Source organism: Miniopterus natalensis, chromosome 6, assembly GCF_054644295.1.
Source record: "Miniopterus natalensis isolate mMinNat1 chromosome 6, mMinNat1.hap1, whole genome shotgun sequence".
NCBI classification, from domain to species: domain Eukaryota; kingdom Metazoa; phylum Chordata; class Mammalia; order Chiroptera; family Miniopteridae; genus Miniopterus; species Miniopterus natalensis.
In genome coordinates this window covers 87,779,618-87,792,449 of record NC_142086.1, presented here as the reverse complement: position 1 = coordinate 87,792,449, position 12,832 = coordinate 87,779,618, and the positions used below count along the sequence as shown (strand labels likewise).

The 12,832-nt window shown below is 55.2% G+C and overlaps 1 protein-coding gene across 1 annotated transcript in view; it reads right to left on the bottom strand.

The window, feature by feature from the left end:
• AGPAT3 (1-acylglycerol-3-phosphate O-acyltransferase 3) overlaps positions 1-12,832 on the bottom strand; it is a 61,098-nt gene that overhangs the window by 13,030 nt on the left and 35,236 nt on the right. The window contains exon 2 of the mRNA XM_087818449.1: positions 302-528. Coding sequence (XP_087674575.1) covers positions 302-479 — 178 coding nt within the window. The 5' untranslated portion in view covers positions 480-528. The remainder of the gene's footprint in view (positions 1-301; positions 529-12,832) is intronic.

The window sequence follows — 12,832 nt, the reverse complement described above, 5'->3', positions numbered from 1 at the left end:
AGTGACATGCCCCTGCGGGAGCGGTGCCGCGGTCAGGGGACGGGACTGGCCGTGCCCTGGCAGCTGTTAGGACTGTTAACGGTGCAGTGAGTTGAGGATTGTTTCCAAATCCCAAAGCGCTGCGCTGAACCGCACAAAGCTGCCGCCTCTGCGGGTCCCCGGGTCAGGAGTCTGAATGTCACTTGTCCGCCCTGACGACGAGCTTGGGTCGAGCGTCTTCCCGCACGGCCCCCGCCTGGAGCACCGCGGCCTCCCGAGCGCCCTCCCTCCCGAGCGCCCAGCCGCGCGCAGGGCTACTCACGGCTCCAGAGCGAGTAGGCGAGGCGGCAGTTGAGCCGGCGGTACAGCTGCTTGTTCAGGGGCCAGAGGACCAGGGTGCATAGCTGGATGAAGTTGATGACCAGCCCGCTCACCACAAAGACGAACCCGATGAGGAGGTGCAGGACGAACTGGGTCTTCAGGTAGGCGAGCAGGCCCATGGTCACGCCTCAGTAGCGCGTGCAAGGTCCCTCACTGAGAACAGCCGTCCTGGAGGGACAGGGAAAGCAGTTGGGGACCCGGGGACCAGAGCTGCAGGCCGAAGGGGAGCCCAAGGGCCCCGCAGCAGAGCCCCTGGTCCGCTGCACCCGAGGGAGCTTCTGCAGGGTAACACACACGGCGCACAGGGACGTGACGCACGTCACACCACACACAGCACACCACATACACACACCACACACACACCCCATATGCCACACCACATACACACAGGAACCACACACACGCGCACATAAGGAAGGAAGAAAGACTAGAAGAAATGCACCCAGACATTAATAGATTATCTCTAGGTAAAGGCATTGTGAGTAATTTTTACTTTTTATTTACTTTCGTTTTTATTTTATTTATTTTTTGGTTAATCCTCACACAAGGAAATTTTTTTCCGTTGATTTTCAGAGAGTGAAAGGGAGGGAGGGAGAGAGACAGACAGAGGGGGAGAGAGAGAGAAACACCGATGTGAGAGAGACACCCTGACTGGCTGTGTCCTGCACGAGTCCCCGACTGGGCTGGAGATCAAACCTGCAACTGAGGTACATGCCCTTGACCAGGAATCGAACCTGTGACCCTTCTGTCCACGGACCAGTGTTCCAACTACTGAGCCAAACCAGCTAGAGCAATTTTCACTTTTTTTTAGCATCTTATTTAAAAGTTTAAAACTGCACATGAAATCTCTATAAAAACACATAACTGCCTTTTAATTCCCAGGCTGTTGTGTACTTTTTTAGGCTAAAAGGCTTATGTTTTGGCTTCTAACACAAAAGCAACTCCCCCCAGAACTTAGCTGGTTTCTCTCCCCTCCTCTTCAATGTGCATTTCTTATTCCAAAGGTGAAGCCAGGGCTCACATTTCATGGTTGTACCTGCTCTGGGAGCTGCCCGACAATTCCCCTTGTGAGGAGAGGAACACAGGGAAGTTGTGACTCAACCTCTGGCAAGTTCCAAGCTGGCATGTGACAGTGCTGTGGCCACCCTGCTGGGAGCCCTGCAGACCTGGCCCGAGGGGCGGGGGTGGAGCTAGCCCTGGACACAGCTGCGCAGGCTCCCTCAGCGCCCAGGCCAGGCCCTGCTGCACTTTGTCAGCTGAGCTCGCCAGGGCCCAGCTGCCCCACCGCTTGATATTCTTGTGCCCGGAGAACAGGCTGATGGCCGGAAACCATGCCATGTGATTTTCCAGGCCAAGTCATAGAGGGTCCTTGCCCAGCTGGCCCAGGGGGCAGCAGCTGCTATGGAAGGACACTGGAAGTGGAGGAAGCCCTTGTGGAAACTAACCCTCCAGACCCAGTCAAGCCTTCAGATGCCCACAGCCTGTGAGCAGCCAGCCCACTCAGCAGCTGGGCCTGAAGTGGTGGCCCTGAGAAACCGAGGGTAATGAAGCTTTAGTGCTGTCTTATACCACAATGTGTTGGGGTCATTTGTTACACAGCACCCAAAAACAAATTCATTACTCTGGAGTAACGAATACACTCCTCCAACACCCAATTCCACCAACTGCAGACAAAGCTCCACAGATCAGACTTCGTTTTAGTCCAATCTCGTGTGAAAGGGTATCAGGCAGTGCTACTAATTTCTGTTTTCCTGATGATTATAACATCATAATTCCAATATTGCAGGTTCTTGGGCTCTAACTTCCCTATGTTATATATGGGGAAACTGAGGACCAGAGGGGCCAGAGAGGCTTTAGGGCCTGCAGTTCAAGACGGATGAAGCCTCAGCGAACCCTTGGCCACAAGCTGCTCCTGATCTGAGCGCCAGACACGTCAAGACAAGGTTTCCCTTGAGGAAAGGCCTAGGACCCAGCTCTCTCCTTTCCCGCCGCCCTGATCACATGCGACAACCTGGGTAAGCCCCCTGCGCCCGGCACCTCGGAAGACACCGCTGCTCCTTTCACCCGGAGAGAGGAGCGGGACCTGGGAGGCGGGACAGTGGCCCGCCCATTAACATGGCGCCTTCTCACAGATACTCAGACGCTGTCGCCGCCGAGATGGCGAGGAAACCTGAGCCTGCGTCTGAGTCCTTTCAGCAGATAACAGGGTTAGATTTTTCCGGAGCCTGGCATCTGCACAGCCTGAGCCGAGGCTGAGGCGGCTGCCTCCTGGGCTTTGTGGCCCCTGTAGGAGCCGCTAGGACCCCACCTTCTCGGGGCAGGGGACAAGCTACACGTTCACCTTCCCCAAAGCAAAGTGCAGGGTGGCGTCACCCCCTCGGGGACAGGCTGCTGGCAACTCGGAGATGGGGAGTAAGCCAGGTGGCTCAGCGAGGCCGTGCTAAAAATAGTTCCCCAGCAGGCGAGCCTCCCAGAGCAGCAACTCGACCTCACCGGGGACTCCAGTGCCACCCACCGGCACAGAGACGCGACTCCAGGAAGCCGGTGAAAGCTCTAGCAGGGCAGGAAGGGCTGGGAAGCCCAACCAGACCCTCCTTCCCAGCTTGGGCGCCCTAAGAAGCAAGACCTTTGGTGGTTCTGATGTTCGTCTCTCCAGGTGCTTCTGCTAATTCTGTGCCTGTGGCTTGTCACCCAGCTGCTCCTGCTCGAGGCTGGGAGTGACGGGGAGATCTGGGGGCCCAGAGCCCCACGGACCAGCTCCCTACCGTCACGGAGGGGCCAGACCCACTGGCAGGGCTCTGCCTGGGCTACTCTCAGTCCTAACCCTGACACCTCATTATGGGTGAATAGCGTCCCCCAAAAGGATGCATTGGAGTCCTAACCTCACACCTGAGAATGCGGCTGTAGGTGGAAATATGATCTTTACAAAGGTAATCAAGGTCAATGGGGTCACTGGTGTGGGCCCGAATCCCACAAGACGGGCGTCTTCATAAAAGGAAATTAGGACACAGACACACAGGGGGGTGACCATGTGAGGACACAGGGAGAAGACAGCTGTCTACACGCCAAGGAGAGAGGCCTCAGGAGGAACCATCCCTGTGACACCTGGGTCTCAGCCTCAGCCTCCAGACTGTGAGGGGATAAATTTCTGTTGCTTAAGTCCACAGCCTGTGGTACTGTCCCAGCAAATGAACACACAGCTTATAAATATTCAGGCCTCTTCCCAGACCCCACAACTCTGGAGGTGCACAGGCCCCCTCCTGTGCCCTGCTGTAAACTCAGACCTGAGCCTGCCTCTGAACCCTGCCTGGCCTCACTGTGCTCAAGGGCAAACCCTATCCCTGCCTCAGAGTCCATCACCGGATGGCCATGGTGCCCTCTCTCCCCAGCACTGGTCCCCTTGTCCCTTTCAACCAAAAGAATTAGCCAGTCAGCCTGGCCAGGCGTGGCTCAGTGGCTGAGAGTCGACCTACGAACCAGGAGATCACGGTTTGATTCCTGGTCGGGCGCATGCCCGGGCTGCGGGCTCGATCCCCAGGGTGGCGTGCAGGAGGCAGCCGATCAATGACTCTCATCATTGATGTTTTTGTCTCTCTCTTCCTCTCTCTCTGAAATCAATAAAGATTAAAAAAAAAAAAAAAAGAATTAGCCAGTCAGGTGACCTGACCTTCAGGTACCCCCCTGAGGATCTCTGAGGAAAGCACATCTTTCCACAGAACCGGAACTGCAGTCATGAGTCCCCGCCCTCCACACCATCCAGAGTGTGGCCAGCGTCTCCATGTCTTCGCTCTCTGCAGAGACGTTAATGGCTTTTTCTGCATGTGGAGGGTGGCTCTTTCACTGACGCATGAGGTTAATGTCAGGCCTTCGGTCTGGGTGCCAACGACATCTCAATCACACAGCTGGGGGAGCAGAGGGGACCTGACGCTGCACCATCACCGACAACATCGAGGCTGCCCCACAGCCACGGTCTTGCTCTGTGCTGGAGCAGGAGCTGGCAGTGCCGAGGCCACCACCTTAGGGGACCTGAGGCCCTGGTTCCTGAACGTGAGGGAGGTGACTGCTCAGGGACCAGGTACCCCTTCTGAGCCATATGACAGCACCACAGCCTCCCCCCGTCCTGTCTGGGTGGTCTTTCTAGAGCAAGCCTAACCTTGTGCAGACAGTGGTGGGTGAGGGGAGAAGACACTGAACTATGCCAGAGTCCATTGTGTTTGATGTTCTAGATAGAAGATCAGAATTATGGGATTAAAAGAATTTATAGTCACACATGGATTTCAATAATCTAAACTAAAAGTCCATATGAAGAACCAAGAAATGGTCATTACCTTCCCTCCTTCCTTCTTCCCTTCCTTCTTCCCCACCCACCCATCTACCCACCAACCATCCAGCACCCACCTACCCATCTACCCACCTACCCACCCACCCATCTCTCCACCCATCCATCTACCCACCTACCCACCCAACCACCTACCCATCCGCCCACCCCATCTAACCACCTACTGATCTACCTATTACCTATCCACCCACCCATCTACCCATCTATCCACCACTCACCCACTCATCCTCCATCCAGTCACCCCCACCCACCCATCCCTCCCATGGGTAAGGGCCTAGATCTGCAGCGTGCAGAGCAGGCCAGGTCCGCTCCGAGGCGACAGGACAGAAAGGCCATGCTGGCCGCTGAACGAGGGAGACTGGAGTGAGCCCTGGGTCTTTCATTTGTGTGTGGATAGTTCTCTTGTTTCCAAGTCAGGATACACCAGAGGAGAAAGTCTACAGACAGAACTGACTGCTGGAAGCAAAGGACAGCAGAAACATAACATTACCTCGGATATTCTACAAGTTCTCTCTCTAGGTGTCGATGTTTACTCTTCAGAACAAGCCAAGGACAGGAATACACCCCGAAAGCTTTCAGGACAGCCGGCCAAGGTATTGCGGCAGGAAACCTTTGCTCACAGGACTCTAGCTCCTTGCTCGGCTCCTCCTTACTCTCGATGTAACCACGGTGTGGACAAGCATAACCGGGTGGTCTCCTGGCCCGCAGCCAATGGGAAGCACCAGATTAGAGAGTGGGAAAAGGGGGGTGCTGGAGGCAGACATCCTGCTGACGGAGGCACAAAGAGGCAGACACTCTGGCGACTGCAGACGGTACCACCTCCAAGGTGTCTAATGTTGGGGAGCAGGTCTGCAGACCCAGCAGCCCCTCAATGACATCAGAATGAGAACATAATACAGCAATTGTGGTCCAGCCTGACCTCACCAGTGTTGAGAGGAAGGGCTGTGTCACACTCAGCGTGTTATTTAAGAAGGTTGGAAAGCAGGGAAGGTATTTTTCACAAGACCAACTAAAATTTTAGATTAGATGAATACAATCCTATTTTTGAGGTTTACAGCTCTAGCTTCAGTTCTTCTATATATATGTTTATTAATTTCAGAGAGAGGAAGGGAGAGGGAGAGAGAGAGAGAAACATCAATGATGAGATCACTGATCGGCTGCCTCCTGCTCGCCCCCTGCTGGGGACGGAGCCCACGACCTGGGCCTGGGCCCTGACCGGGAATCGAACCGAGGTCTCCTGGATCCTAGGTCGATGCCGGCGGGCCAGGCCTAGCTTCAGTCCCTGGGACCACCTTATCTTTCAATAAGGCTAAAAAATAGGACACATTTCTTTGCTAATAATCATCTGCTGCCAGTCCAACCTCATCGGCACTTGGAATCGCCGAGAAGTCTCAACACCAGGAAGGAGGGATAAAAGCATCGCTATGTGCAGGTAGCTCGTGTGGATCCTTAGGCCCAAGAGTCCACTGCCACCAAAACGCGGCTACAAGCAATACGCAGTGACAGTGACTGACAGCGAAAGGAGTAAAACACGCTGTGCCGCCCTGGCCGCGGAGCTCAGCTGCTTAGAGCGTCATCCCCATACGCCAAGGTTGTGGGTTCGATCCCCGGTCAGGGCACAGACAAGAATCAACCAGGGATGCATCAATGAGTAAGTAAGTGGAACAGCAAATCAACGTCTCTCTCTCCCCTCCTTCCTCTCTCTCTAAAACCAATAAATCAATTTAAAAACACAATATGCAGAAACCAAATTCCTAATAATGTTCAATAACTAGTTCTAACAAGTAATTGGAAGGGACAAAGGCAATACAGCTTATTTCTTTTGGGCTGGACAGTTCCAGGTCACTGGGCTGAGATGGTCATTTGGGACAACAGAGCCATCTCGGAAGCCACACATTTAAGACGGGAGCTCCCCCCGGCAGCCTGGGAGCTCTGCCACATGTGGTCACGTGGGGCCCAGGCTGCCAGGACTCCCCCATCTTCAGTGTACGGCTGCCTACGTGGCTTCTATGTCCCTCTCCAGCAGGCAGGAAGGGGGAAAACTGGATGTCAGGACTAGGGATTTCCTCTAAGGCAACTGTACTGCGAGCTCAAAGCGTGAGCGCTTAGCGACCAAGATGCTGACACGTGCCCCTGTCGTGTCCAGGCAGCCATGGAGTGAGGCCCAGTGGGCATACCACATGAACACACAAAAACAGAGGAGACAGTGTGTACATTTGCAATAAAAAAGTCAAAATACCTAACCCCAATCTTCAGAAGAACTAGACAAAGCCAAGAAACCTTAGAACATCCTGAAAGGTACAAAAGCAGAACTTAGCAAATGGAAAATACTATGCAACAGGTACTAACTGCCCTCCCTGGTCTCACTAACTGCCCTGGGAAGGGCGTGGAGTCACTCCAGCCCCTGAGCCCTGGGCTGGCTTCAGGGCTGACCCCTGGGGAAGCTGCAGTGGGAGCAACTTCCCCAGACCCCAGAGCTTGGCCCTTCAGAGACCTGTCAGCTCCCCAACACCCCTCGGCCACCGAGTGAGGAAGCTCGGGCCAGCCTGCCTGACAATGGGCCACACGGAGCAGAATGGACGCACAGCCCCAGGGGGACTGCCAGCCGACTGCGGCCAGGAGAAGGGCTGTGAGTGAGACCAGCAGAAGAACCACCCTGCTGAGCCAACAACACAACGGATGCTTTAAACTGCTACATACTGAGGTGGCTTGTTAGACAGTGATACATAAATGATACACAAACCGTATCTTGTAAGTTAGTTTATAAATGTAATTGAACCCTAATTAAAAGACCAACAGTCTCCCACCCTTTACCCCCAGAACTAGACATACAGACCCTATAGTTCATATGGAAAACCGAACAGGAAAGAAAAGCCAAGAAAACCATGAAAAAGAGCCAAGGAATAGCCTTACGAAAGATCACAACATGCCAGGAAGCCTCGATAGTCGCAAGTGTGGCCTTGGCCTATAATCAGATGCGCGAACCCAGAGAGCTGAGAGGCCCTGTGGCGCCCCTGGGCACCTGCAGCAGGCACGGCCCTGCAGTCTGGTTAGAGGCTCAGAATCCGCGTGGGCTGCAGGCTGAGAAACAACACTCTCCGCCCCCCACATACGTATTCGCGTTCACTATTTCAACTTGGGCAAATTTGTGTTTCTGTTGTATTTAGACACTATTACAATACATAGAGTACAAAGTTAACTTAAGACCATTACTGGTTCCTCCCACTCCTGTGGAGAGTCCTGCGAGTGCAGAAGCAAACATCCTGGGAGCCCAGGAGGGAGGCCCCAGACCCTGATCTCAGCCATAATGAGAACACTAGCCCCTCTTCAAGAGGCTGGCTCGGGGAGAGACATGTGGCCCAGTTCCAGGCAGTGGGACATCAGGAAGGTGTCTGCTTCTCTAAGAGCGGAGACCATGCCAGCAGCTGCCACTCAGGAGGCAGAGAGGCCAAGAGCCGAGGTCTTTGAGCCACCGTCTCTGTTGCTTGCAGCCCCACCTCCCAGGTACGCTGTCATCGCTGATGGTCACCCCTCAGCTCTAGCACACAGCAGTGCTTTCCAAATGGGTCACACATATTCACTGTACGTACATTCCCCACAAACGGCAGCAGGACTCCTTAACCTCGTGCCACTCACACGTCATTAGGGGCCGCCTCGATGAACAAACATTTCCTGAAAGAACAATGTTACGAGAGAGCCCATGGAGCACTCTGTCCAACCTGCTCATCTAAGAACCTCAGGGCCCTGTGAGGCGCAGCAGGCCCGTCCCCTGGGCAGGGGCCAGGCGAGGCCAGGAGGGGGGGACTGGCCCCAGGAAGTGGGAAACTGCCGACTTCTCCCTGCAGCCATGTGGGGCACGTTCCGGGTACACAGAGGGCAGACACACAAGTCTGGGTGCCTGGGAGCCATGCGCGGCCAGCAGCACCCTGACCGCAGCTGCTGGAGGAGCCCCATGGATCAAAGTGTCCCCGGGACCCCAGGCCATCTCCAGAAGGAGGCAAGGCGCCCAATAGCTGCTGTCTGAGCAGAAACTGGAGCCACGGGCGACTGATAGCACTGTGACACTGCAAAGTGCTGTCATTTCCATAGGAGTTTGTTCCCGGCTCTGTTTCCACTGTGAAAGCTGTGGAACCGCCCTGACCGGTGTAGCTCAGTCGGGCGACATCCCGGGCACCTAAAGGCTGTTGGGTTGGCTTTCCGGTCAGCGCGCATGCCCAGGTTTTAGGCCTGATTCCAGGAGGGGGCGCGCAGGAGGCAGCCAATCAATGTCTTGCTCTCACATCGATGTTTCTCCCTCTCTCCCTCTCCCTTCCTCTCTCTCTAAATATCAACTAAAAATCTTAAAGAAACAAAGAAAAACTGCAGAACCCTGGCAGTAGGGTGTAAGGCCTGCTTCAATCCGTGGACAGTGGGGGTGTGGGGCAGAACCCTGGGGACACAGAAGCCACAGTGCCACCAGGTGAGAAGGCAGCTGGTGAAGCACGTCCAGGGACCACTCGCACCCTACCTACCCCAACTCTCTGAGTTCCAGAATCTTTTATCTTTTTGAGGATGTTCTGATGGTTTTACTGGCTTGAGTAGTGGCGATGTTTGCAGTGGGAGGGGGAGAAGAGGGCTGGGAGAGATGTGAAGGCCCCGGGGACCTGATGACTGCACAATAGGTCTGTGACAAGGCTCTGGGCCTGCAGGACACCACGGGCACTGTTCGCGCCAGGAGGCTAGTGTGCCACAGCACAGCAATGCTGTCCTACAGGGCAGGCTGCGGGGGCGAGTTCCGGAGCACACATCATGCACATACCCATGCACACACACGCACGCACACACACACACCATGCACGCACACACACACATGCATGCACACATGCTCGCACACGCACACACACAAATGCACATACACACAAAACAGTCACGGCTAAGTTGATTTACACCTAATTTCTGACCGTGAACTGTACACTATAATAATGACATTTTACTCTCCTAGAAGCAGATGGGGGTTTGCTCTATGGTTATCAATCAATTGGTGGCTGGCATAGTTTTCTGCATGTACAATATATCTCACAACTTAATAAGTTACAGGGGAGCCCTGGTTTCCTCTTGGGAATGCAAAGAGCCTGTCACACCCGCCCTTACAACAAGAGTAAAGCCAGACAAACTTCAAGTTCATGAATATCCTTGGCGCCATCAGAGACCTGAGATCACAGGACAACCAGCTAACAAGAAACGGGGGGCAAGATGGGCCCCTGCAGAGCAGGACTGAGCTCTCAGGCTCCTGGGGCAGATTCAGGGTGCTGCCAAGAGGATTTGGCTGAAACAGTGGAAACCAGGGAGGCTGCATGGCTGGGAGAACAAGTGTGAAGTCCCAGCGTTGCAAATGGGGTTCTACCCTCCTGCAGGCTTTTCCTCCATGGCCCCAGCCCATCCCCACCCCAGACAGTCCTGGGAAAGCTTCTGCAAAACATTAGAACATTTAGGTGCTTAAGGGTGTTTTTTAAAATAAGAACACATGCCTTAAAGGATGAACCAAGCCGCTGACAAAGATTAAAAAATGTCACATTTGTTATTAAAGAGACACTAGGATCCACACACTTAATTAGATAGATTTTCTAAAAGTTAGGGATTCAAAATGGAATAAACTAACTAGGTGTCCAACACCCACCCTTGGCCTCTGCTCAGAGCTGCGGAAGAGCCCCCACGTGTCGCTTCAGGGGCCCCCTGCAGCCCCTGACCCAGGTGTGGTTTGGAAAAGGCCCATCTTACCCCAAGTCATGGAAGGAGGGTCGCCTGTCACTCAGCACTCTGTCTCTCATTTGAGCTTCCTGTCTGAATATAAACTCAGAACACCTCAGATACACTAATGTTTTAAAGTAAAGGACAGTATCCAAACACATTAAACAGATCCAGGAAATAAAACACTAAATAGAGAGTGAAGTAAAGACTGTCATCAGTGACCGTAATGCACCCACCTGTTTGGGGTGGTGCCATCTGCCCAGTCACCGGACACGTGCGAGACCCCAGGCCCGGGAGCAAGACCCTGCCCTCTCCCTCACTTCCTACCTGTTGACATTCTCCTCAAATTAGAAGGTGGGGAAGGTCCGGGGGCAGGTGCCAGGCACCGGCAGTTCAAGGTCACAGCACCACCTTACCCAGGCCCCGGGACCCAGCCCCGGGCTGGCCCTGCCCCGTGCTGTGCTGCTGTCCCCATTCCGTCATTGGGGTTGTGGCTTCAAGGACACACAACACAACCTATAGCATCTACTCTGAACTGTGGCAGCGAGGACTGATGAGACGGAGGCAGCTGGGAGCCCTCCCTGTCCTCCTCTGGCGCCCGGGAGGTGACGCCGGCCCGGGTCGGGGGAGCAGGCACCGAGGCCAGGAGTGATCTCTGCTCCCCCTCTCGCTGGGTCCCATGACTGCAGCTCCCCCACCTGAGGTCACTTTCTCCAGGAAAACTAGGAAACTAGTGGAGCCTGGAATGTGGGGGCAGCCCCCTTACAGCCTGCTTTTAAGGTAAGACATGATTTGTAAACAGACATGAATTCCTCCCTTTCTCAGGGCCTTGCTCTCTTCCTTCTGCTGCTTCCCCCAAGGCCCCAGACATTTTCACCAGCCCCCCTTTGCTCTCCAGTTTGCCCCAACCAGGCTGCTCTGGCCCATGGCACGGTGCCCATGCCCCAGCCGTGTCCCCGTGGCTACCTCACAATGTTGGAGGAGAGGAATCAGAGAGGCGCCCTGGCCCCTGAAAGGATATATCTCTCTGTGACCCTTTCAAGAAACCTGGTTCTGGAGACAGCCACCTTCCCACGGGCAGCTGTGCCCACGACTTCCCTCCCTAAAAGTCACAGAAAACCCGCAGCAACAGGCTGTCTGCTGTTCGGCCCCTCGCCCACCCCAGTGACCCTGCAGGGCAGGCAGGGGGACAGCCCAGGCCCACGCAGCGTGAAAACACCCATGGGCTGGGGAGCGTGCCTGACATTTCTGAGCCAGGCTCTGGGGCATCTGGGCACAGCACCGGGCCAAGTGGGTGAAATGTTAGGCCTGGGGCACCGCCGTGCTGCAAGCTTAGTTGTGGACCTGGCGCCCAGGCGCGGAAGGACGGGGTGAGGGGCGAACGCTGACCATCTGGGAAGGCAGAAACGCCAAGGTTCACAGTCTGCTGGGCCCTTCTCCGAGCAGCCCGGCCAGCCCCTGCCGGGCCCGCTCACAGGGAGCTTCATCTCCAGGGAAGGTCAATGTCGGCGGGAAAGCAGTTCCACAACGTGCTGGAGACACGCAAACCTTCGCTCCTGCTGCCTCCCAGGCTCCGTCTTAAACAGGACTGTTTCCTTACGTCCTTTATTAACTGTGGGGAATGAGCTGTTCCTGCTGCTCCACCAGCTTCTAACCAGCGGGACCACAGCTCTGCCCAAGTTTATTCTCCAAACGGCTCCTCTGCAAGCTGCACCCAACCTGTGCCAGGCAGGGGCTCCCAGGTATCGATGAAAAGTCCAGGCTGTGGGGGGCTGGGCGGCTCAGTCACAGGAGGCCGCCCAGAGGACTTTAAACTGCATGAGCCACACGAGGGCTGACCGCCGTGGGATGGCCCCAGGAGGGCGATGGCCCCGACCCTCCTTGCTGGACTTCTCTCCTCACTCTGAGCCAAGGAGAGCAGTGCTGCAGATTAATTCCATTTCCCGTCCCCTCCCTGGAGAGTGAGCACAGGGCACTCTTGGTCTGAACCCAATACTTAGAGAGTGTGGCCTGGGGCCGACAGACACCCTAGGGAAAGGGGGAAGAACTGCCAAGCGTGCCCCAGCCCTTCTGAGACAACTTTCACGGCCTCCCCATCACCTGGGAGGTGCCTGGAACTTTGAGAAACGGCAGGGAGGGAACAGTGAACAGATTCAGCCCACAGACATCCATGAAATACCGACAAGCTCACAAGGCGGTGCCCTCGTGGCCTCCACAGTGACCGCGCACAGCAGCGCTGGCTTTACCGAGGGCACCCGGCACCCCTCCCCGCGGTGTTCCTTCCTACCCCTGTGAAGGAACCGGCCACGGTCACCCTGGAGACACGTGTCCATGACCTTCGTGACAGCCCTGGTGCCGCCCAACACAGAATCTGCTTACCGAGGGCCAAGCCACCAGCCTGAGCCT